Raw genomic sequence first — 27,599 nt, forward strand, 5'->3', positions numbered from 1 at the left:
ATGAGGAAGTATTGAATAGGATTGGGGAGAAGAGAAGTTTGTGGCACAACTTGACCAGAAGAAGGGATCGGTTGGTAGGACATGTTCTGAGGCATCAAGGGATCACCAATTTAGTATTGGAGGGCAGTGTGGAGGGTAAAAATCGTATAGGGAGACTAAGAGATGAATACACTAAGCAGATTCAGAAGGATGTAGGTTGCAGTAGGTACTGGGAGATGAAGAAGCTTGCACAGGATAGAGTAGCATGGAGAGCTGCATCAAACCAGTCTCAGGACTGAAGACCACAACAACAACAATAATAAATAACAGCTTTTTGTCAGTGACAGCTACTATTAAAATTATAACACAACTGATTGTACACAAGCTTTGTCATTTGTGGATACTGCAGGAATAGAAACTTCTTCATTCATAAGCTGAATGCAATGCCCTTTAAACATTTTTATGACCTTCTCAGCTGGAGCTCAGCCCTTGTTAATTTCTGATACTTCTGTTGCTAGAGAGAGCTGCTCTGATAAATTTGTCATTCTAAATGGCTCTGTAGCCCAGAACAGCCCAGTGTAAGTGTCAGTGTGTCGCTTGTGCCGCAGGCTTCTCCCCGGCTCCGCCTGGACGAGACGGTCGTGAGGAAGCTGCTCTTCCGCATCCGCACGGAGGCGCCGCACGAGACCTGGTTCGACGAGGCGCAGGCCGCCGTGTACGATAAGCTGCAGGTGAGAGCGCGGCCACAGAGGTGCACTTGTGCCGACTGAGTCTCCCTGTAATGTTTCTAGGGGACTGATGACCACAGATGTTAAGTCCCATAGTGCTCAGAGCCATTTTTGTAATTTTTTCTACAAATGACCGTCCCCACCACCAAATACTGTTCTTTGAAAGTTTGTCCTTTTGTTATTGTTTAAGCTATGACAGTCAGAAATTAGCCAAGTTTTTTGCTTATGGAGTATGGCAGTTACTGAATTACATGAAATAAAATTGTCAAAACTTCTGAACGGTTTGCGTTAGGACGTTCAAACTGCATTATTGGCCGCAGGGCACAATGTGAATTACTGTGTGCATGCACGGTTTGGTTTAGCGATGAAGCCCACTTTCATTTGGATGGGTTTGTCAACGGGCAGAATTGGTGCATTTGGGGGACTGAGACCTCTACATTTTGTGATAGAGAAGTCTCTCCAACCTCTACAGGTGACTGTGCAGTGTAAGTGTCCAGTCACGGAATAATCTGTGCACTATTTCTTGATGGCACAGTGACTACTGAACGGTACATGAAGACTTTGGAAGATGATTTCATCCCTATTATCCAAAGTGACCCTGATTTCGATAAGATGTGGTTCGTGCAAGACAGAGCTGGACCACATCGAAGCAGGAGGATGTTTGATGCCCTGGAGGAGCATTTTGGGGACGGCATCTGGCTCTGGGGTACCCAGAGGCCAGTGGTGTGGGCCTCAATTGGCTGCGTCCGGACGCAGGGTGTTTGTGTCGTCCTCCTCATTTCATCATCAGCATTTGTGAACATGGGGGGGGGGGGGGGGGGGGGGGGGGGGGGGGGGGAGAGAGGAGACTGTGAAAAAATTGGTACTTTGTAGGGGCACTTATAACGGCACACTTGAGTACTCCACAAACCAAACATCAGAATTGATTGGTCGCCATATTCTCCGGATCTGAATGCATGTGACTCATTTTTGTGGGGCTATATTAAGGACAAAGTGTACAGCAATAACCCCAAAACGATTGATGAGCTGAAAACAGCCAGTCAGGAGGCCATCGACAGCATTGATACTTCAGCGGGTCGTGCAGAATTTTGCTATTCATCTGCGCCACATCACCACCAATGATGGCAGGCATATCAGATATGTCATCATCTCAATCTGAATATCTATAGTTATAATAGAGGGAAACATTCCACGTGGGAAAAATGTATCTAAAAACAAAGATTCAGTAACTTACCAAACGAAAGCGTTGGTACGTTGATAGAACCAATAACAATAAAAAACACAAACACACACACACAAATTTCAAGCTTTCGCAACCCAGGTTGCTTCATCAGGAAAGAGGGAAGGAGAGGGAAAGATGAAAGGATGTGGGTTTTAAGGGAGAGGGTAATGAGTCATTCCAGTCCCAGGAGCAGAAAGACTTACCTTGGGGGGAAAAAGGGACAGGTACACACACACACACACACACACACACACACACACAGGTATATATATATATATAGCGCTGGCAGGTCAATAGACACACAAACGAACACAAACATACACACAAACTTCTAGCTTTCGCAACAAACGGTTGCTTTGTCAGGAAAGAGGGAAAGACGAAAGGGAGTGGGTTTTAAGGGAGAGGGTAAGGAGTCATTCCAATCCCGGGAGCGGAAAGACTTACCTTAGGCGGAAAAAAGGACGGGTATACACTCGCGCGCGCACACACACACATATCCATCCACACATATCCATCCACACATATCCATCCACACATATCCATCCACACAAATCCATCCACACAAATCCATCCACACAAATCCATCCACACAAATCCATCCACACAAATCCATCCACACAAATCCATCCACACAAATCCATCCACACAAATCCATCCACACATATCCATCCACACATATATACAGACACAAGCAGACATAATTAAAGACAAAGAGTTTGGGCAGGAGGGTGTTTGATGCCCTGTAGGAGCATTTTGGGGACGGCCCAAACTCTTTGTCTTTAAATATGTCTGCTTGTGTCTGTATATGTGTGGATGGATATGTGTGTGTGTGTGTGTGTGTGTGTGTGTGTGTGTGTGTGTGTGTGTGCGCGCGCGCGAGTGTATACCCGTCCTTTTTTCCCCCTAAGGTAAGTCTTTCCGCTCCCGGAATTGGAATGACTCCTTACCCTCTCCCTTAAAACCCACTTCCTTTCGTCTTTCCCTCTCCTTCCCTTGGCCGGCTGCGGTGGTCTAGCGGTTCTGGCGCTGCAGTCTGGAACTGCGGGACTGCTACGGTCGCAGGTTCGAATCCTGCCTCGGGCATGGGTGTGTGTGATGTCCTTAGGTTAGTTAGGTTTAAGTAGTTCTAAGTTGTAAGGGACTTATGACCTAAGATGTTGAGTCTCATTGTGCTCAGAGCCATTTGAATCTCCTTCCCTCTTTCCGGACGAAGCAACTGTTTGTTGCGAAAGCTAGAATTTTGTGTGTATGTTTGTGTTTGTTTGTGTGTCTATTGACCTGCCAGCGCTTTTGTTCGGTAAGTCACATCATCTTTGTTTTTAGATATATTTTTCCCACACACACACACACATATATATATATATATATATATATATATATATATATATATATATATATATATATATATAAAAACAAAGATGAGGTGACTTACCGAACGAAAGCGCTGGCAGGTCGATAGACACACAAACATACACACAAAATTCAAGCTTTCGCAACAAACTGTTGCCTCATCAGGAAAGAAGGAAGGAGAGGGGAAGACGAAAGGAAGTGGGTTTTAAGGGAGAGGGTAAGGAGTCATTCCAATCCCAGGAGCGGAAAGACTTACCTTAGGGGGAAAAAAGGACAGGTATACACTCGCACACACGCACATATCCATCCGCACATACAGACGCAAGCAGACATATTTAAAGACAAAGAGTTTGGCCAGAGATGTCAGTCGAGGCAGAAGTGCAGAGGCAAAGAAGTTGTTGAAAAACAGGTGAGGTATGAGTGGCGGCAACTTGAAATTAGCGGAGATTGAGGCCTGGCGGATGACGAGAAGAGAGGATATACTGAAGGGCAAGTTCCCATCTCCGGAGATGGGATAGGTTGGTGTTGGTGGGAAGTATCCAGATAACCCGGACGGTGTAACACTGTGCCAAGATGTGCTGGCTGTGCACCAAGGCATGTTTAGCCACAGGGTGATCCTCATTACCAACAAACACTGTCTGCCTGTGTCCATTCATGCGAATGGACAGTTTGTTGCTGGTCATTCCCACATAGAATGCATCACAGTGTAGGCAGGTCAGTTGGTAAATCACGTGGGTGCTTTCACACGTGGCTCTGCCATTGATCGTGTACACCTTCCGGGTTACAGGACTGGAGTAGGTGGTGGTGGTGGTGGGAGGGTGCATGGGACAGGTTTTGCATCGGGGGCGGTTACAAGGATAGGAGCCAGAGGATAGGGAAGGTGGTTTGGGGATTTCATAGGGATGAACTAACAGGTTACAAAGGTTAGGTGGACGGCGGAAAGACACTCTTGGCGGAGTGGGGAGGATTTCATGAAGGATGGATCTCATTTCAGGGCAGGATTTGAGGAAGTCGTATCCCTGCTGGAGAGCCACATTCAGAGTCTGGTCCAGTCCCGGAAAGTATCCTGTCACAAGTGGGGCACTTTTGTGGTTCTTCTGTGGGGGATTCTGGGTTTGAGGGGATGAGGAAGTGGCTCTGGTTATTTGCTTCTGTACCAGGTCGGGAGGGTAGTTGCGGGATGCGAAAGCTGTTGTCAGGTTGTTGGTGTAATGATTCAGGGAATCCGGACTGGAGCAGATTCGTTTGCCACGAAGACCTAGGCTGTAGGGAAGGGACCGTTTGATGTGGAATGGGTGGCAGCTGTCATAATGGAGGTACTGTTGCTTGTTGGTGGGTTTGATGTGGACGGACGTGTGAAGTTGGCCATTGGACAGGTGGAGGTCAACGTCAAGGAAAGTGGCATGGGATTTGGAGTAGGACCAGGTGAATCTGATGGAACCAAAGGAGTTGAGGTTGGAGAGGAAATTCTGGAGTTTTTCTTCACTGTGAGTCCAGATCATGAAGATGTCATCAATAAATCTGTACCAAACTTTGGGTTGGCAGACTTGGGTAACCAAGAAGGCTTCCTCTAAGCGACCCATGAATAGGTTGGCGTACGAGGGGGCCATCCTGGTACCCATGGCTGTTCCCTTTAATTGTTGGTATGTCTGGCCTTCAAAAGTGAAGAAGTTGTGGGTCAGGATGAAGCTGGCTAAGGTAATGAGGAAAGAGGTTTTAGGTAGGGTGGCAGGTGATCGGCGTGAAAGGAAATGCTCCATCGCAGCGAGGCCCTGGACGTGCGGAATATTTGTGTATAAGGACGTGGCATCAATGGTTACAAGGATGGTTTCCGGGGGTAACAGATTGGGTAAGGATTCCAGGCGTTCAAGGAAGTGGTTGGTGTCTTTGATGAAGGATGGGAGACTGTATGTAATGGGTTGAAGGTGTTGATCTACGTAGGCAGAGATACGTTCTGTGGGGGCTTGGTAACCAGCTACAATGGGGCGGCCGGGATGATTGGGTTTGTGGATTTTAGGAAGAAGTTAGAAGGTAGGGGTGCGGGGTGTCGGTGGGGTCAGGAGGTTGATGGAGTCAGGTGAAAGGTTTTGCAGGGGGCCTAAGGTTCTGAGGATTCCTTGAAGCTCCGCCTGGACATCGGGAATGGGGCTACCTTGGCAAACTTTGTATGTGGTGTTGTCTGAAAGCTGACACAGTCCCTCAGCCACATACTCCTGACGATCAAGTACCACGGTCGTGGAACCCTTGTCCGCCGGAAGAATGACGATGGATCGATCAGCCTTCAGATCACGGATAGCCTGGGCTTCAGCAGTGGTGATGTTGGGTGTTGGATTAAGGTTTTTTAAGAAGGATTGAGATGCAAGGCTGGAAGTCAGAAATTCCTGGAAGGTTTGGAGAGGGTGATTTTGAGGAAGAGGAGGTGGGTCCCACTGTGACAGAGGACGGAACTGTTCCAGGCAGGGTTCAATTTGGATGGTGTCTTGGGGAGTCGGATCATTAGGAGTAGGATTAGGATCATTTTTCTTCGTGGCAAAGTGATACTTCCAGCAGAGAGTACGAGTGTAGGACAGTAAATCTTTGACGAGGGCTGTTTGGTTGAATCTGGGAGTGGGGCTGAAGGTGAGGCCTTTGGATAGGACAGAGGTTTCGGATTGGGAGAGAGGTTTGGAGGAAAGGTTAACTACTGAATTAGGGTGTTGTGGTTCCAGATTGTGTTGATTGGAATTTTGAGGTTTTGGAGGGAGTGGAGCTGGAAGTGGGAGATTGAGTAGATGGGCGAGACTGGGTTTGTGTGCAATGAGAGGAGGTTGAGGTTTGCTGGAAAGGTTGTGAAGGGTGAGTGAGAGTGAGTTGCCTTTCCGGAGATGGGAAACCAGGAGATTGGATAGTTTTTTGAGGTGGAGGGTGGCATGCTGTTCTAATTTGCAGTTGGCCTGTAGGAGGATGCTCTGAACAGCCGGTGTGGATGTGGGAGAGGAAAGATTAAGGACTTTTATTAAGGATAGGAGTTGACGGGTGTGTTCATTGGCTAAGTTGATGTGTAGGTGAAGGATTAGGTGGTTGAGGGCAATGGATTGTTCAGTTTGGAACTGGTATAGGGACTGATGGAAAGAAGGGTTGCAGCCAGAGATGGGAACTTTAAGTGTGAGGCCTTTGGGAGTAATGCCAAATGTTAGACAAGCCTGAGAAAATAGAATATGGGAGCGTAATCTGGCTAGGGCGAAGGCATGTTTGCGGAGGGAATGTAAATAGAACTTAATGGGGTCGTTGTGGGGGTGTTGTGAGGGTGACATGGTATTAGAAGGTGGAAAGTGTAACATGAGGCTGAAATGAAGATGAAAATAAAAATATATGGGGAGAGATAAAGGTGAACTGGAAAGTAACTGGAGATCTGGTGTGAAAAAGGCGAAAAGGTGTTGGTTATAGCTGGGCTATGTTGGACTTAGGTTGGTAGAGAACGATGTGCACAAAGGTTAGGTGGTTGTGTTGCTGCCAAAACACGTTATAGGACGGAGAAATTCGGGAAAATTTCGAAAAAACTGCGTGTAATGTATTAAAAGGAGTGGTTTTGTGGTGGCAGATTATGAAAATGAGGCTAACAATTGTCTGACGAAGAAATAATGACGTTAAAACCTGTGGGAAGCGGCTAAAAATTATCAGTGATGTGGGAAAAACGGAAATGGAAATAAAGTGAAAGTTATTAGAAATAGCCAAAATAGTTGTTTAAAAGGTGAAAGGAACTGTTTGTGAACTAGAAACGGTGGATTTTATAGCAGCGGTAGTGTTGAAAGCGGCAAAAAAAAATTTTTCGTCAAATCCTGCCCTGAAATGAGATCCATCCTTCATGAAATCCTCCCCACTCCACCAAGAGTGTCTTTACGCCGTCCACCTAACCTTCGTAACCTCTTAGTTCATCCCTATGAATTCCCCAAACCACCTTCCCTACCCTCTGGCTCCTATCCTTGTAACCGCCCCTGGTGTAAAACCTGTCCCATACACCCTCCCACCACCACCTACTCCAGTCCTGTAACCCGGAAGGTGTACACGATCAAAGGCAGAGCCACGTGTGAAAGCACCCGTGTGATTTACCAGCTGACCTGCCTACACTGTGATGCATTCTATGTGGGAATGACCAGCAACAAACTGTACATTCGCATGAATGGACACAGGCAGACAGTGTTTGTTGGTAATGAGGATCACCCTGTGGCTAAACATGCCTTGGTGCACGGCCAGCACATCTTGGCACAGTGTTACACCGTCCGGGTTATCTGGATACTTCCCACCAACACCAACCTATCCGAACTCCGGAGATGGGAACTTGCTCTTCAATATATCCTCTCTTCCCATTACCCACCAGGCCTCAATCTACGCTAATTTCAAGTTGCTGCCACTCATACCTCACCTGTCATTCAACAACATCTTCCCCTCTGCACTTCCGCCTCAACTGACATCTCTGCCCAAACTCTTTGTCTTTATATATGTCTGCTTGTGTCTGTATATGTGTCGATGGCTGTGTGTGTGTGTGTGTGTGTGTGTGTGTGTGTGTGTGTGTGTGTGTGTGTGTGCGTGCGCGAGTGTATACCCGTCCTTTTTTCCCCCTAAGGTAAGTCTTTCCGCTCCCGGGATTGGAATGGCTCCTTACCCTCTCCCTTAAAACCCACATGTCTGGCTGTTCTGGCTGGTGCGCCGACAGGCAGGGCAGTGGAGCATCCACAATCACAGCTAGGTAGCAGTGGGCAAATATCTGCCTAGCTGTCGAGCTGTAGCTACGCAGCTGTACTGCACTGACCGAACGCGCGGTTGTGTGGGGGGCTGAATAGTCTGTGCATGCCCGGAAGAATGAATGCCGTAAAGCCATGTGGCTGGTAGCCTATTCTAGCTGCACCTGTCCCAGGGCAAGCTGAGGGTGCCAGGGAATACCCGTGCCCTATGGAACTGCATCAGAACAGCCCGTATTAGAGGAAAGCAGTTAATGCCAAATGATGTATGAGAATTTGTTTGCAACAAATCACTGCATCACTGAAGTGAGGAAAGTCATTGGGAGATGTTACTTTGTTCTTAATTGTGGCAATGCCAACAGTCACAGACACGTCAAACAGTTGATTATTTGGTGGGCAGAAACATCAAATTAATGTCTCATTGCCTATATTCATCTGATTTATCTTCTAACAACTTTCTCTTGTTTTTGTATTGGAAGGAAAAAAGGAAAGAGTACATCAACCGTGATTTTCATCACCTCAAGAAGCTGTTGCATCCACCCAAAACTATGGTTTTGTGATACAAAACATAATGGAAATTCTGTCGCCACTGTTACTTTGAGCACGTACGAAAGTGTAAAGCGAAGTGGTTTCAGATACACAGTATCTCATTGAAAGTATGCGGAAACCTATTCGTGGACATTATGTGGAGGAATGGGAGCCCATTCACCCTCAAACCCAAACCAGAGGAGGTAGTGAATTTATTTATTCTTCATAATTACAGCCTATTATCTGAAAAGCTAAAATAGGCCATTCAAATCCCATTTCCTTGGATAGTATTAAATTATGTATTTTATCTTTCCAGATAAGGAGCTGTAATTATTAAAAATAAATTAATTAGTTAATTCACTACCTCCTCTAGAGAGAGAGAGAGAGAGAGAGAGAGAGAGAGAGAGAGAGAGAGAGAGAGAGAGAGAGAGAGAGAGAACAAACAACAACAACAACTATTTCTACTGCTCCAAAACTACATTGAATCTTTAACCATTTACCCAACCACTATCTCCTACAAAAACAACAGAATTTGTTCTCTGTTTGTTCATTTATTTTGGCACGTTGAACTTGTAGATGGTTATCTCCGCTACTGGATCTGCCATAGTACTACCCCGGTCAACAGCCTTAGTCTGCTGGATTCTTCAGCAGTTTGGCAGCATTTCTAGTAGTTCCACACATAAATCACTCCTTGAAGTCCACCCTTCCCCGATCACTTGCACCCGAGCAATATAGATTATGTCAGTATTTTGCTCAGTCGTCACCAACCTAAGTCGTATTCTCTTCGTGTGCAGAGTATGCCGTTTTGCGCGGATGGCAGCACGGTGGCTTACGGTTGAATGTGTCGTGAAGTCTTCCTCGACTGCCCCGGATACTGCGGCTGCAGTATTGTCAGAGATGGACCAGGTTGACTCATTCCCTGGTGCTGCTTTGGGATCCAATACCCTTAATACCTGACATCCACTACCCGCTGCATCTTAATAGGGTGCACAGTGCCTCATCGTGTGTTCTGGTGTGTCCACACTGCCGCAGGTGCAGCTATCATTTGCTGTCTTTTGATTTTTTACGCAGCTGTGGCATAAGGGCCACAAGAAGTCAGATTTGTATTGGTCCACTTGATGGGTTAAGAAATCTCATTTTTAATCTCTCTCTAATGTTAGTGAGAAATTGGTACAGTCTCCTGCCAGTACTGAAGTGTCCCATTCATTTTTCCTCTATTGTAATGTGCGATCTTTTATTTCCTTTTTCAAATGGGTCTCAGATTAGATTATATTAGTACTTGTTCCATAGATCATGAATACAACACTTTGTAATGATGTGGAACGTGTCAGGTTAATAAAAAGTGTCTATACAAGATATTACATTACACAATATTTTTATTTTTTTCATTTTTTATTTTATTTTTTATTTTTTGTGGGGGTTGGGGAAATTACCCAGTTACTATATCCAAAAATTCATCTAATTTCCCTTTAAATGCTATATGGCTATCTGTCAGACTTTTGATGCTATTAGGTAGGTGACCAAAGACTTTAGTGGCAGCATAATTTACCCGTTCTGAGCCAAAGTTAGATTTAACCTCAAGTAGTGAAGATGACCCTAATAGCATAAGTAGCTGAACTCTAACGTTTCAGGAGATCCTCAGTGTGTTTTTAACAGTTCAACCCCTCATCAATGCAACATCTAGAAATTTTGAATATTCTACCTTAGCTACCAATTTCTGATTGAAGTCTATATTTATTAATGGTGTCATTCCATTTACTGTGTGGAACTGTATATACTGTGTTTTGTCAAAGTTTAATGAGAGCCCATTTGTAGAGAACCACTTAATGATTTTCTGAAAAACATCGTTTACAATTTCACCAGTTAATTCTTGTCTGTCGGGTGTGATAGCTATACTTGTATCATCGGCAAAAAGTAGCAGCTTTGCATCTTCGTGAATATAGAATGGCAAGTCATTAATATATATTAAGAACAGCAGAGGACCCAAGACCAAACCTTGCGGCACAGTTCCGAGCACCCTTCGTACTACCATTTGATTGCCTTTCTTTAACCAGAAGAAGGCTCCTCTTTCCTAATTTCCAAGTCCAGTGTCCATATTCCTATAATTACTGACAAAGTATCACTCGAGGTAGTGCAGTAGGAGCCAGTTAATCGTAGTAGAACACCTCATTGAACTGTTGCCACTACCGAGACTGGCTTCACTAACAGCAATCTGTGAGCCCAATTGCTCGTGCCATATCCTATGACTGGTAGTAATATAGATTGGTGATATACTCTGATTATCTTCAAGGAAGCCAAAATTGCCTATTTGCAGTGGTTACAAATTTATTCATCAGATTTGTACCTTTTCTACCTGTTTCCTTTACGTGATGTGTAAAGTAAGACATTGTTCCAGAAATACCCCTAGATACACTCCTGGAAATGGAAAAAAGAACACATTGACACCGGTGTGTCAGACCCACCATACTTGCTCCGGACACTGCGAGAGGGCTGTACAAGTAATGATCACACGCACGGCACAGCGGACACACCAGGAACCGCGGTGTTGGCCGTCGAATGGCGCTAGCTGCGCAGCATTTGTGCACCGCCGCCGTCAGTGTCAGCCAGTTTGCCGTGGCATACGGAGCTCCATCGCAGTCTTTAACACTGGTAGCATGCCGCGACAGCGTGGACGTGAACCGTATGTGCAGTTGACGGACTTTGAGCGAGGGCGTATAGTGGGCATGCGGGAGGCCGGGTGGACGTACCGCCGAATTGCTCAACACGTGGGACGTGAGGTCTCCACAGTACATCGATGTTGTCGCCAGTGGTCGGCGGAAGGTGCACGTGCCCGTCGACCTGGGACCGGACCGCAGCGACGCACGGATGCACGCCAAGACCGTAGGATCCTACGCAGTGCCGTAGGGGACTGCACCGCCACTTCCCAGCAAATTAGGGACACTGTTGCTCCTGGGGTATCGGCAAGGACCATTCGCAACCGTCTCCATGAAGCTGGGCTACGGTCCCGCACACCGTTAGGCCGTCTTCCGCTCACGCCCCAACATCGTGCAGCCCGCCTCCAATGGTGTCGCGACAGGCGTGAATGGAGGGACGAATGGAGACGTGTCGTCTTCAGCGATGAGAGTCGCTTCTGCCTTGGTGCCAATGATGGTCGTACGCGTGTTTGGCGCCGTGCAGGTGAGCGCCACAATCAGGACTGCATACGACCGAGGCATACAGGGCCAACACCCGGCATCATGGTGTGGGGAGCGATCTCCTACACTGGCCGTACACCACTGGTGATCGTCGAGGGGACACTGAATAGTGCACGGTACATCCAAACCGTCATCGAACCCATCGTTCTACCATTCCTAGACCGGCAAGGGAACTTGCTGTTCCAACAGGACAATGCACGTCCGCATGTATCCCGTGCCACCCAACGTGCTCTAGAAGGTGTAAGTCAACTACCCTGGCCAGCAAGATCTCCGGATCTGTCCCCCATTGAGCATGTTTGGGACTGGATGAAGCGTCGTCTCATGCAGTCTGCACGTCCAGCACGAACGCTGGTCCAACTGAGGCGCCAGGTGGAAATGGCATGGCAAACCATTCCACAGGACTACATCCAGCATCTCTACGATCGTCTCCATGGGAGAATAGCAGCCTGCATTGCTGCGAAAGGTGGATATACACTGTGCTAGTGCCGACATTGTGCATGCTCTATTGCCTGTGTCTATGTGCCTGTGGTTCTGTCAGTGTGATCATGTGATGTATCTGACCCCAGGAATGTGTCAATAAAGTTTCCCCTTCCTGGGACAATGAATTCATGGTGTTCTTATTTCAATTTCCAGGAGTGTATATTGTTACTGCACTTCTCCTAATTGTTACATCATTTAATTTAATTTTTCGATTTCTTATTAGGTCCCCATCCAACGGCAGGTACGTTGTTTTGTGAAGTTGTGGAGGGCTGCGTTACATTTGTCTTCTATAATTCTTTTGGAGTTACCACTTACAATGAACAGCACATCATCTACAAATGCCACCAGTCTGCTTATGTTACCGCTGTCATGTAACTTCTGTATTGCTACAGCCCAAAACTCCAGACTACACACACTGACCACTGTGGAAAGCCTTTTGTTGTTGCCTTCATTAGTTTCATTCCTGGACATCTTACAGAAGCACGTCACCTGTGGCAATAATCTCTCACGCAATTCTGGACTCTCCAAATCCCTAAGGCGCCAAAGAAAGACGGCCGATGTAGGTTATTGAAGGCGCCGGCAATATCAGTCGTCATTGCTAGGGCGTACGTAGAATGAGTATCTGTCGCTAGCGAAATTGCCTTATTAATTGCATCTTCAGTTGACTAGCCTCTTTTAAACCCGTATTGGTGAGGGCTTATCTCGCAAAGCAGGTTGTGATCTTGTAGTCTTTAGCATAATAGCTTTTCAAATCTCTTGCTGAGAACGTTCAAAAGACAAACTGGTCTGTAGGATTTGGATATAATTGGATCCTTTTCTTGCCCTTTACTAATTATTGTTACTTCAGAATTCTTCCACAGTGTCGAGGCCCTTCCTTGCAATACACACTCATTGATCAGATCACACAAGTAACTATTTCATTGGTAACATAAGGCTTGTATTACATCGGGAGGAATCCTGTCTTGTCCTAGAGATTTTTTTCTTTTTCAATCTTAAAATTATTTTCTTAATTTCTTCTTGTATGAAGGGGTACACAAGTATCTCGTTTCTACATTCTTCCCATAACATTTCCCTTAACCTACCCGATCGTCTTTCTTCTCCCATTGTCAGGGGGTACTTTCTCCATTAGCAGGGCGGTTGACTGTTTCCAGTTTCTGTTACCGTTCTGAGGAGGTAGTGAACTCGAGTGCCGGGATCTAGAGCGAAGTTGGCTTTCTAAACGATCACAGAGGTGTTCCGTCGAAATTTGAGTCGGCGCTCTGGGCAGGCCAGTCCATTTCAGGGATGTCACTGCCCACAGACTGTTGCCTCACAGAAGCTGCTTTATAACAGGTTTCATTGGCATGCCGATACAATCAGCGATTGTCTCTGAACTGCTCCTTTACTGTGGCAAGTACACAGTGCTGTAAAATGCATTCTTATCCTTCCACATTTAGTGTCTCTTTTTTTATTTTAATTTTTTATGCAATAATGAGACCACAGCCTCACCATGAAAACACCCCCATATCGTAACACCAACTCCCGTGTACCTCGCTGTCGGCATTATGCACAGTGGCAGTTAACATGATCTAGGCATTTGCGTACCCAAACCCCTCCGCAAGATCTCCACAGGGTGTAGTGTTATTTGTCACTGTAAATAACTCATCTCGAGTCACCGATTGTCCCACGAGGGTGCTCTCGACGGCACCTCGAGCTGTCTTAATGTCAACTTCAGACCTGTGTAGATTACGAGCAGCTGCTCGTTCATTGTACCGCCGTTCTTTTTGACTCATTACACACAGTCATTATGCCACGTGGATTGCTGGTAGCAATTTAGAGCTCGGGAGTAATTTTCTCCATTGATGTTACGCAATTTTTTTACAACTGTCTTCTGCAATGTTCAGTGGTCCCTGTTTGTCAGTACACTGTGTGATCAAAAGTATCAGGACACCTGGCTGAAAATAACTTAAAATGCCAGGTAACTTAAAATGCTGGAATTCAGTGTGGTATTGCCCCAACCCTAGCATTGATGACAGCTTCCACACTCGCAGGCATAGTTCAAAAGGGGGCTGGAAGGTTTCGTGAGGAATGGCAGCCCATTCTTCACGGAGTGCTGCACTGAGGTATCGATGTTGGTCATTGACGCTTGGTATGAAGTTGGCGTTCCAAAACATCCCAAAGGTGTTCTATAGGATTGAGGTCAGGACTCTGTGCAGGCCAGTCCATTACTGGGATGTTATTGTCGTGTAACCACGCCGCCACAGACCGTGCATTATGAACAGGTGCTCAATCGTGTTTAAAGATGCAGTCGCCATCCCCGAATTGCTCTTCAACAGTGGGAAGCAAGAAGGAGCTTAAAACATCAATGTAGGCCTGTGCTGTGATAGTGGCATGTGAACCAAAAAGGAGTGCAAGCCCCCTCCAAGGAAAACATGACCACACCACAACACCACCGCCTCCGAATTTTATTGTTGGCACTACACATGGTGGCAGATGTTCACTGGGTATTCGCCATACCCACACCCTGCCATCGGATCACCACATTGTGTACCGTGATTTGTCTTTCCACACAACATTTTTCCACTGTTCAGTGGTTCAGTGTTTAGGCTCCTCACACTGACTGAGGCATTGTTTGGCATTTACAGGTGTGATTAGTGGCTTATGGTCAGCCGCTCGATCATGAAATCCAAGTTTTCTCACCTCTCGCCTAACTGTCATAGTACTTGCAGTGAATCCTGATGCCGTTTAGAATTCCTGTGTGATGGTCTGGATAGATGCCTGGCAATTACACATTACGACCCTCTTAAACTGTTGGCGGTCTCTGTTAGTCGACAGACGAGGTCAGCCTGTAGGCTTTTGTGTTGTACGTGTCCCTTCATGTTTCCACTTCACTATCACATTGGAAACAGTGGGCCTAGGGATGTTTGCGAGTGTGGAAATCTCGTGTACAGACGTATGGCACAAGTGACACCCATTCACCTGACCACATTTGAAGTCCATGAGTTCCGTGGAGCACCCCATTCTGCTCTCTCGCGGTGTCTAATGAATACTGAGGTCGCTGATATGGAGTACCTGACAGTAGGTGGCAGCACAATGCACCTAATATCAAAAACGTATGTTTTTAGGGGTGTATGTATACTTTTGATCACATAGTGTACATGAGGTCTACCTGGTCTCAGTTGAGCTGTGATCAGTCCTTCACATGTCCCCTTCACCGTCACATCACCAACAGTCCACTCGGGCAAACCTAGCGGGGTCGGAATGTTCGCAGCAGAGTGCTCCGAACATTACTCGGTGCTCGTCGGCTGCCCTAGAATGCGTGATGTAGGTGCCCAGAACGAGTCTAAACTTGACTGCCGCCATTTGTGATTCCAGCTATAAGGTGACGTTCGTGGAGTAGTCCACATTTGGAGTCTCTGAAATTTCCTGGTGAACCCATTCTGCTTCTGCTGTCTCTGTACTGACAACACAGTACTCAACAACTCCTTTTCTTTGGGCAGGTCCACCTGCAAGACATCTAGTGGTCAGTTGTGCATTACATACAGGTGTCGAATACTTTTCACCAGATAGTGTAAAACAATTGGCACCAGTACAGATTTTTCCTTCATTGTCTTCACAAAAACTTAAGATGTGTCTTCGGACAGGTTCGGTGAATTGTAATGGTGGACTAGCATTCAGTTGACAGCAGTGAAAATAGGGGATAATGGAGGAATGTAGGACATGTAACACTTTCTTTGCTATATCTGTCAGAATATGAACAGTCTGTTGTCCCAAATGTAATGGTTTTAACATATGTAAATCTTACACGAATCCATGCAAACTGTTAGAAAATCTAGCAATAGACTTAGAATCAAATTTTTTTGTTATTAAATTTTCCACAAATGTAGACAGCATTTATAGTCAATGGATAGCTCCCAAAGTTTCCAGCTGGGTGGCAGTGTTAATATATTATTTTACAGATTCCTTCGTAATGCTGTTCCGGTAGGCAGTTGCTCCACATAGCAACTTAATTTTCTACGACACCTGGTGAAAATGAAACATCTGACCAGGTAACCAGATATTCCGACGGATAGGCGTGGCCGAAGTAAGGAAGGTGTTTTCTTTGTACAGGGAGAGCTGGACAGGAGTGTTCACGTCGTGCTCGTATGCCACCAGCCTATTATTGAAACGGCACTGCTGGGGCACAGTCAGAAGTGGGGAGACTACAGGGCTTTCACCGACAGGAAGGTACACAAATGGTGGTGTGGTTGTGTAACAGCTTGGAAAGATTGACAGACTGTTGGGAGATCAGAAGATGAATAAAGAAGTGAATGACGCTAGAGCTGTTATAAATTTGTCAGAGAAAGAACTGGATTTGGCTATTATTTTGATCCCCCCTCCCCCAAAAGGATTGAACTTTGCACCCGTCTGGAGGACCATTCTGAAACGAGACCCTACAAATGATGGGCAGGATGTAATTAGAGTCCTAAAGCAAGAAGGAGGGAGGTTGCAAACCTGCTGGGACACTGACAAGTCCCAACTTCTGAGACCAAACGTGACTACGGTCAGAGGGGATGATGGTGAAACTGTGGTGTCGACACAGTGGTCCTGCCTGTGAACAAAGGGAACGCACTGGTGCTAATGAGTACCGACTATTGCCAACAAAAAATTGGCTCGCTGCTACGGGAATCGGCTTATAAGAAACTTGAGGACGACTCAATCGTGATGGTGATGAGGAAAATAGTTACTTTGATGAAGAGCTCAGAACTTCGAGAAGACATGAGGAAATGACTGTATCCCAAGATACCAGTCATGCCAAAATTCACAAGAAAGGAATGCATCTGTGACCCATATTCGACACCATTAATGCATGCAGTTAAGACTGGCCAAATATCTAGCTGTGCTTCTAAAAACCCCTTGTGGGACATTGCGGTCACTGGGTAAACAACTCTGTCGATTACTTGAATGTGCGTAAGGGTGTGTGACTGTGTACGACGTGCGGAAATGGGTACAGTGAAGCACAGATGAGAAGGGCTTAAAAATAAGTGTGGCATGCGGCAAACTAGGATAAGAAGTCTATCCTTCCTTATATGGAACCAAAAATGCAATGCTGCTTGTAAATTCCAACATCAAAACTTCTTCCAACAATTGCATAAATGGAGTACTTCGTTGGTTCCGCAAAAGGCTCTCCAAAACATCTACCAGGATTATACAGAATCCATTGTGGAAGTGGTCACTAATACATAAAAAAAATTCAGCACTGGATCTCCAAATGATGTGAGGAATACATCATGTTCTAAGTATCTTGCACTCCGTCTTCAGCCCACAAGTGGCCAACCGGGACCATCCGACCGCCGTGTCATCCTCAGAGGAGGATACTGATAGGAGGGGCGTGGGGTCAGCACACCGCTCTACCGGTTGCTATGATGGTATTCTTGACCAAAGCCGCTACTATTCGGTCGAGTAGCTCCTCAATTGGCATCACGAGGCTGAATGCACCCTGAAAAATGGCAACAGTGCAAGGCGGCCCGGATGGCCACCCATCCAAGTGCCGACCACACCTGACAGCGCTTAACTTCGTTGATCTCACGGGAACTGGTGTATCCACTGTGGCAAGGCCGTTGCCTCTAAGTATCTTGCAGTTAGGTAAAATCTTTCATCAGTGGATGTAAATTCAGCTTCATTGCTTTTATACATTTTGTATCCTGGACTGGTTTCCAGAGGCTGGAATTATGTTGTAGCACTTTAATGAATAATATAAGGAAGACATTTTTCTGTATAACATTACAGTACATTAACTAGAGAACTTTACAATAAACTGGTACAGACTGTACTGTACTTGACAAAGGCTGAACTAAGATTGGAACATGGAATGTCTACCGTGTCATCAATATTACTGTAATGGTTTCATTGCATTGTCTTAGTTAACATACGGCATTGGTTGGTTTCAGAATAGTTTGCAGTCATTCTGAGAAATTATGCTGTATGGCCTTTTGTGACAATGTTTTTAGCTAATACACAAACAATTTTCAAATTACAACATAAAATTTAATGCAAACACAATTTCCACTTGTGTGTGTAAATTACGTTTTGCAAAACACGTGACTTTTGATGTAGAGAAATGCTGACTCGATACCAGTACTATTTACATGGTGACATTGTCAAAAAAAAGTTTTTTTGTTTTTGTTTTTGTATTTACCAAATAGTATCATGTAGCAACGTTAGTTCCTCTTCTTTCCTTGTTGTTTTCTATTTTTCCAGTACTTCATCATCTTCTCCTCATGTTGTCTTTTCCTTTCTACTGTCCATGTTTTTCCCTTTTTCTTATTTCTTCTGCATTGAAACACTTCTAAATTTGTTATTTATTCTTAAAAAGATTCCTTTGTGTTATGTCCAATTCTTTGATGTTGTTTCTTCCTACAGATCTTTCTTTATTGCTATAATCCAAGCTACTGTCAAGTTTCTTCTTCCAGAAATCCAGCAATAATTGTTTTGCAAGCCTGCTGTCACTCATTTGGTAGAGGTGTTCAGAAAAAGATTAATCTTCTTTTAGCCATTGCTTCTGATATTTTCTCTATATTTTTTGTAAATCTTCTCATTAGTTCTCATTTTGGAGCCATATGTTGTTTGTATTGCACCCATTATTTGTCTAATAATCCATCTTTTGGGCACCTCTGTTCTCCAGCTTATATTTCATTGTTAGGCATTCACATATGTATAAACATTCTGATCATATGCTTGTGGCTTAGTGTTTTAATTTTGTTTTTTTTGGTATGTGTTTCTTGTTGTAAATGTCCTTTGTCAAACCAGTTTTTTAACTGTTAAGTCTACTGCAAATTTTTCTAGTCTATTCTGTTATACAGTTTCTCCAAGATACATAAATTTACTCACTCATGCTATTTTACCTATTTGTGTTCCAATGAATATTGGTGCTTTATTATATTTGTCATGAATTTTGAGACCACTTCCATTTGCTATTTCTTCCAGAAGAATTATTTGGGTAACTGCGTCTGTCACATTTTCTGAAAGTATACCAAAATGGTCTGCAAAAGCCAGACAGTTTACCTTTATTCCATTTGTTTTCCTCCCTAATTTACTAATTTGTATAATGCTGCTGTATTGACGATCCGAAGTTAAGTGTCAAATGCAGATTGATTTAAAGTTCACATAATAGTGAAATATGAATGCAAATTTAAATAGTGCACACAGTGTGCGAGTAGAATATGCTGATGCCATATAGGGTGTTAAAGTTGATACAGAATTGATCAAATCGGTAAGTGTAATTTCACTGTGGCACATTACGTGTATGACAGGGACACTCACACAGAACAGTTAATAGTGGTGGGGCATGGCATAAATGAAGGTCACACACGAGGACACCAAATTGCTGTGCTGAGCCACTGGTTTTTGGACCACATTATAAAGAATCTGTAGAAATAAGGACTAAGTCAGTTTCAGATCCAGTGGGACACTGAGGTATCTGACTTTTTCACAGAGTGATTTGACATCTGTGACAATATTTGTGCAGGTCCTTTGGTCTGTGTGGGAAAAGAACAGCCTTGCATTGTTGACGTTTAGCTTAGTGTACAACTTCTGTGCCCATGGCTTGACACTTCTGAATGCAATCTTTAGTCGTGAGTTGGTGTTTGGCGACTGCCCGTTCAGTGGCGCAACAGTTAAGCCATTAGTGTTGTGGCTACTATCACTGATAGAGAATAGCTACTCAATATTTATAGTCCGAATAGGGTAAAATTTAATCTCTGAGCAGCACCTAATGGAAAACTGTACAGTTGTGTAAAATTGTGTTTGGAATGTGTGGCTTTTTCTGCCAGAGGAGAGAAAAAGGTTGTAAGAAGCAAAACATAGAGACTGAAGGATATAATAAAGGTCTACCAGGACAGTGGGTCAAGGGTGGTTTTTTATTGATGGGGTAAGAAGGAAAAAATGAATTAATGGGTCTGGGTAAGGTTTGAAAGCCTGAGAATGTAAATATGCCAGAGATGTAATAAGTTGGCCATAGAGGAATGTAAATATTTCACAAATTAGCTGGAAAATGGGAGTGGTTGATCTGTGTGTAGGAGACATGATAAACAGAAAAAATGGCAAATAAATAAAACATAAAGAGGAGGCAAGCTGAGATAATCACTGTCGGTCAGTGTCAGTGCTGGTGAGGAAGTGGAGAGAGAGAGAGAGAGAGAGAGAGAATGAGGAAAGTACTCTGACCCAGGTCCAACATCATGTAAATATGGACAGAAACTTAGGAGACCTGTACTCCCTCATAGGGGGGAAAATCAGTTATTTTACATATTCAACAACTCACAATTAACCAGCAAAATCTTACGCATCGTGAACAGAATCTGAAGTGAAAAAAAAGTATCGAGGAAGTCGTTGTTGACTCACTGGTAAGTATGTGGAGTACAGACAGATGCAAGATAGATTATACTTAGTTAATATACATCACCACCTATACTCTGCAAACCATTGTGAAGGGCACAGCAGAGGGTATTTCCCATTTTACCATCTTTACTGTCTTTTCCTTCTGTATTTGCACACGGAGCACGGGGCGAATGACTGTTTAAACTCCTCTGTGTGTGCTCTGATTATTCTAACCTTGACCCCAATCCTTATAACAGTGATTAGGAGGGAGCTGTAGTATGTTCCTGGAGTCGTCATTTAAAGTCGGTTCTTGAAACTTCGTTAACATACTTTCTCGGGATAGCTTGCGTCTATCTTCCAAGCTTCTGCAGCATCTCTGCCTCTCTCCCACAGGTCAGACAACATGTGACCATTCGTACTGCCCTTCTCTGTACCCGTTCAATATCCCCCATTAATCTTATTTGGTATGGGCCCCACACACTACAGCAATATTATAGGATGTTTCGTACAAGTGATTCGTGAGCAATCCCCTGGTTAGACTGATTGCACTTCCTCAGTAGTCTACCGGTAATCTGAAGGCTGCAAGTAAGCTTGTGTGGTAATTGCATTTCATACCACTACAAACTACGGGAAAGCAGGTTAAGATGGTACGGACGCTTCATGCACAGTAAGGCAGACTCAGTGGCCAGAGCAGCTATGCACCTGGCAGACCCGAGACTCAATCAATGGACTGTGTCGAGAAGGATACGAAATTCATCAATTCCACCTATGAAAGTGCCCTCAACTGACACAAAGGCTAGGCGCAAATTGAGACGCATATAGCATGTGTGACATGACACGACACTACAGCGCGACACGCACTTACCGCACGAGTCGTGCTGGTCCAACGCATATTGTGACGCGTACACCGTACTTCACACGTGCCGACTGGCGACACTCTGCGCTGACAGAACCAAAGCGTGTGCAACCTGTTATCTTTCTCAAACGATTTTACAGAAACTATTCACTGAAAATACATGATTTTTACCTTACTTGTAGTGTTATATGTCAGCTTCGTGGCGAAGTGCCCATCACCGCATTAATCCTCACTAATGACCATTCTTATTGTGATGTACACATTTTAGTAAGACACTATGCAAAACTCAAAAATTTTGCAAAGAAAATTAGAGGTCGCTATGATTTTGCATTTGGTGCGTATTACACCATATGTTGCTGCATGTGAAATTTAGCTAACATGCTGAATTTTTGTTTAGACTTGGGAGGAGGCCTCTATCTGCCTCCGATCTCGAGAAAATGGATCCCGTGTAGCGCGCTCACTTCTGATTTCACGCCCGCGAGAATGAAATACTTGCAACATCTCTCATATCTCCTAAACCGCTCGAGACATCGAAACGAAAGTTTGGCGAATGGTAGCACACAAAGAGGAGAGTGTTTTGCCAATTCTTAAACACACAAAGCTTTCTTATCTATGGCAATATATCAGTACTTACACTTCCCTTTTTATTTATTTCTCTCCGGTGATTAAATTTTTAAGAGTTATTGACAGCTAGCAAAACGAGAGCTTCCTAGTATGAAAATAAATATGAAATTTCTTCTTTTATGTTACTGCAAACCGACACTATGACATTTTTCATAAGCTATTGAGCTCTGTGATTGCCAATTACTTGTTTAATTAGGTACTCCGTTTTGGAATTCTGTCTCAGTAGCTGCTGTGAGATGAGTTTGGCAAATTACACTGTGGCAAAGGAAGTACAATTAAACCAGTCACCAAGAGAAATGTGGCCGTTACTTACAAACAGTGATACTTCTTCGAGTGAGGAAAGGTTAAAAACTCACACAAAAATAGATTGCCAGTTCTGTTGGAATTTTGGTGGAATCCCCGCAACCCATCGTATTTTTAACACTGAGCGACTGGAATGGAAACTTACCAAAGGATTTTATTCCTTCTCTTGATCTGAGCAGTATTAAAACAATGACGAGCGTTCCTTCAATTGGAATGATAGGCACATGCCAGATACTGGTTACTCACCTAGGGCTTGCCAAACTGACAATGTGTGATCCCAAATAAAATAGTTGTTATTGAGAAAAATAAATAATTGATCTGTCGCACAACACAATGGTCAGTGCATTGTCAGCAGCGGAGGACAATGCGTGACAGGAATGCACAAGCTATCCATGTGTGCCTTGTGAGTTGTAGTTCGAAAAACATTGTCATGAAAGTAGATCTGCCTTTGTCAGCAGTATTAAATATTTCTAACCATGACACTCTTTTAGGATATTCCTACTTTCGTAATAATACAGACCATTTTCTTCATTTGTGTAGCTTGTTGTATAATTAGTTTATTAATGCTGATAATTTGCATGCAACAATTGAAATGCTTTTTCTCATCACGGCGAACCAATTAAAACATTGTTATTTGTGACAGCTTTTCGACTGTTTCTAGCTTGCAGTGGTAATGTGATGTTGACATGCATGTAGTACAGTGTGTTGTCGTATTCAATTATTACGTATGTACCAGAGTAATCGCAGTAGGACTTCTGTACTTCAGATCTTGGACGCTTTTTACCGGGAGCACAAAGGGATCACACCTGTGGAGATTATCCCTTTCTAAATTTTTGTAACAGATCGTACAGATATGCCAGCATACTAGGCAGGGAGAAGATAACCTTGTTTTACTTTCCTGCCTTGATTCTTAATCACATGATTTTATAATATTCCTTGCTTCCTTATTCACTACCCTCTGTCCCTTCTTGCGATCTGAAAGCATCACGGAGGCATATGATACAATTCCAGCGGCCAATGGTTCATCAGTTACTGAAGTGTGCATTTTTCTTGGTGGAAGAAAAACAAAACAAAACAAAACAAAACTATACAGATATAAATAACAGAAAAATATAATGCACTAACGAACAAAGCTGGAGCGTTTAAATGGCAAAAACGAAACACTACACAAAGGCAATAAAATTTAGTATACAGTAAGGCAAAATTTATCGCATGGGCAATACTACCACTGCTCATATGAACCATTCCGTTGTGAGCATATGGCCGGGCTACTTTTCCGCTCCCCACCTCAGATTTCCCATGGTGCTAGAAAGGCACGCGTGCCGCGTGGCGTGAGAAACTGTGCCTCAACCACAACCCCGCACGACCTGGCACAGGCGCATGTCGCTTTCCAGTCGCGTCGCAGTTTGTTCGGTCCCATTTGAACCTGTGATGTTACAAAAACACGCACTGCGCTGCGTCACACCACACGCACTATACGCGTCTCAATTTGCGCCTAGCCAAATGGAGGCAGATGCGTGAACGAGTGGACCCTGCTAGTGTGGGATAAATGCAAAGGAGAAGAAGATATCACTACAAAGTGTTGCACCCAGGTATTTTTCTGAGTTGTAACTTATTGACACTGTAGTCACGGGACACAACACTTTTTTTTTTAAGTTTTGTGAAGTGTATAATTTTTCTTTTCTGAACATTTAAAGTAAGTTGCAAGTCTTTGCATGACTTGGAAATCTTGTAAAGATGTGACTGAATATTTGTCCAGCTTTTTTCAGGTAGTGCTTCTTTATAGGCAACTGACCCGCCAGGTTAGACGAGAACGTTAATGCACTGCTTCCTGGACTCGGGTAGCTGCACCGGCCCCAGATCGAATCTTCCCGGCTGATTAATTATGCGGGCCGGTGTGCCGGCCAGTCTGGATGTGGTTTTTAGGCGGTTTTCCACACCCCCCAAGGCAAAGACCTATCTGGTCTCCACATCCCGCCTCAGTTACACAACGCACAGAAGTCTGAACACATTTGCACTATTCCACGGATTACACTAGACACAGACAGCTGGGGTTCTCTCATTCCATCCCGGGGGTTACGGGGTGGTGGCAGGAAGGGCATCCGGCCACCCCTTAACATTAACACTGCCAAATCGGTACCTATCCGAGCCGAGCCTGCGCAACCGCGAGATGAAGGTGCAGGCGATAGAATATAATAGAACTTCATTATAGGCAACTGCAACCTCTGTGAAATGTCTTACATTACTGTTAATATTGTCCACAAGGTCATTAATATACCGTATGAACAGTAAGGGTAACAACACACTTTCGTGGTACACACCTGAAGTTACTTATACTTCTCTCGAGGATCCTCCAACCTAGATCCACTGGGGGCCAAACCGTATAATAACCCTGAGTTCGGTGTGGGGCGGTGGTGGGGTGGGTGGACTGCTGTGCCCTGTTGTGAACCACTGAGGGCTACGACAGGACGAAGCATCTCCGTCGTTTCTAGATCCCTTGTTTAATACATATATACATACATACAAGGCAAAGGTGAGGTGAAGGTAGGAAATTAAGGAGATGGGGCTAGGATAAGTTGAAAGAGCAAGAGGGGTAAAATATTGGGAGCCAAAGGCTATTTAAAAGTTGTATAGAAACCAGATGACAGTTATAAGAGTCGAGAGGCATGAAAGGGAAGCAGTGGTTGAAAAGGGAGTATGCCAATGTTGTTCAGTCTGCACATTGAGGAAGTAGTAAAGGAAACAAGAGAAAAAAAAAAATAGATTTGGAATTAAATTTCAGGGAGAAGAAATAAAAACATTGAGGTTTGCCGATGACATTGTAATTCCATCAGAGACAGCAAAGGACTTGGAAGAGGAGTTGAGTGGAATGGACAGTGTCTTTAGAGGAGGATATAAGATGAAAACCAGCTAAAGCAAAACTAGGGCAATGGAATGTAGTCTAATTAAGTAGGGTGATGTTGAGGGTATTAGATTAGGAAATGAGACACTTAAAGTAGTAAAGGAGTTTTGCTGTTTGGGGAGCAAAATAACTGATGATGGTCGAAGTAGAGAGGATATAAAATGTAGTCTGGCAATGGCAAGGAAAGCGTTTCTGAAGAAAAGAAATTTGTTAACATTGAATATAGATTTACTTGTTAGGAAGTCCTTTCTGAAGGTATGTGTCTGGGGTGTAGCCATGTTTGGAAGGAAACATGGACTATAAGCAGTTTTGACAGGAAGCGATTAGAGGCTTTTGAAACCAGGTGTTACAGAAGAATGATAAAAATTAGGTGGGTCAGTCATGTAACTAACGAGGAGGCACTGAATAGAATTGGGGAGAAAAAAAATTTGTGGCATAGCCTGGCTAAGAAGAAGGTAATGGTTGACAGGAGACATTATATGAAGTTTAGTGTTAGAGGTAACTTTGTGGTGTAAACATTGTAGAGGAAGACAAAGAGGTCAATACAGTAAGTAGATTCAGGGGGATGTAAGTTGCAGTAGTTATTTGGAGATGAAGAGCCTTGCTCAGGATAGAGTAGCATGGAGAGATGCATCAAACCAGTCTTCAGATTGAGGATGACGACAAAGCAGCAGCAGCAACAACAACAACAGCAGCAACAGCAGCAGCAAATAAGTGAGACTGTCCTGACACAGAGGCAACATTTCTGGTGCTGCCTCGGTTCAGCAGGCATTTTGTCTGGATGTGAGTAGTCACAGAACACAACCCAGTGGTAGATGACTTTTATTAAGTTCAAAATATTGTGCAAGATGCTGAAAGCTCATCTGTGGCTGATTATTGCTTTCCCCTTACAACTTTCACGTGTGAAATATGTGATCTTGTTGGTACATTAACTTACAAGTTCACCTGTGGGAGCTGCATGTAATATCTGGTATTATGCCCGAGGGAGACTTGCGATCATAAACCTCACAACCCCAAATTGGATTCTCATAATGGAAATGATAAGGCCGCAAACGCTGCGGTACTGACGATCCAAAATAAACTTGACAGTTTGTATGATTGGGCACATGGGTACCGTATTTACTTGAATTTAAGCCACACTTTTTTTCCGGTTTTTGTAATCCAAAAAACCGTCTGCGGCTTAGAATCGAGTGCAAAGTAAGCGGAAGTTCTGAAAAATTTTGGTAGGTGTCGCCACAACTAACTTCTTCCGTCAAATTCATGTAGCGCAACACAGGTGTGCTTTGCAGGCACAAAGATAAATACTGGCGTCAAAACCTCTGTGTCAGTAAATAAATTAAAAGAAAAGGTAAAAGAATGTAAACATTATGCCATGTATTCTTTCGTGTTTGCTGCTATCTCATTTAAATCCTGTCTGCGTAATAAACTACGAGACTAGAGAGAGACAACAGGAAACGCGGAAGAATATACGTATCGTGTCATGTTTATATTCGTATTATGCTGAATAGTGATACAGTCAGAAATGAAGCACAGCATTTGACTAGATTTTTAAATCTAAGATGACTATAATATCTGTGCAGAATGTAATGTACTAAAGAGGCGTCTGCAAAGATTTCCAAACAGAGAAAAATTTTCGCTAAACTCTCGTTCAGAACATCTTCTATCATACGCAGTCTATTATTTGGTTCTTGTTGATCATTATCAAAGAAAGCATCAGTGTAAGTAACAACAAATAGCAGTCTCTTGCCATTGTTTCGCTTATGAGACAGTTTCCCCCCCCCCCCCCCCCCCCCCCCCCCCATTTTTTTTTTAATTGTAAGCCGCGGTAGCGCACACTAAAGCAAGCCATGCAATGAGCGGCAACAGGTCGTGAACCTTCAGTATCAGAATGCAACAAACAATGCATGACACAGCACAATAATGCATTTTCAGCTTAGAGTGACGTAAACCCCTATAGCAAAGAGAACGGCACTTATCAGATCAAAGCAAAATAAGCAATCAATTCAAACCAGACGAAGCACGCGAAAAAGGAAGGGCACCCATGTAAATACGGACGGAGCACCTGACACATAGCAATGGCTACTTGGTAAAACTTAACTGTTAAGCTTACGACTCGAACCAAACTACTGTAGCTGTAACTTCATCCATTCGACCTCAGTTGTGTTTCACGTTACAATGGACCAAGTTTGTTTAGATTTGGAGGGGTGGTATAAAACTTTTCTCTCACCTTGAATTTAGAGTCTCAAATTTCAGGAGCGTCTTAGATTCGGGAAATTTTTTTTTTTCCTTGATTTCGAGTCTCATTTTTCAGGAGCCGCTTAGATTCGAGTGTGGCTTAGATTCTAGTAAATATGGTACTTACATGATTCACAGTTGATTAG

At 44.0% G+C, this 27,599-nt stretch overlaps 1 protein-coding gene across 2 annotated transcripts in view; it reads left to right on the forward strand.

Annotated features, from left to right (window-relative positions):
- The window catches only part of LOC124720147 (sorting nexin-13-like), a 411,803-nt gene that overhangs the window by 250,113 nt on the left and 134,091 nt on the right, over positions 1-27,599 (forward strand). For both annotated transcript variants that reach the window (XM_047245452.1, XM_047245453.1), the window contains one exon: positions 588-710. In XM_047245452.1, coding sequence (XP_047101408.1) covers positions 588-710 — 123 coding nt within the window. The remainder of the gene's footprint in view (positions 1-587; positions 711-27,599) is intronic.

This window comes from Schistocerca piceifrons, chromosome 11 (assembly GCF_021461385.2).
Source record: "Schistocerca piceifrons isolate TAMUIC-IGC-003096 chromosome 11, iqSchPice1.1, whole genome shotgun sequence".
Taxonomy (NCBI): Eukaryota; Metazoa; Arthropoda; class Insecta; order Orthoptera; family Acrididae; genus Schistocerca; species Schistocerca piceifrons.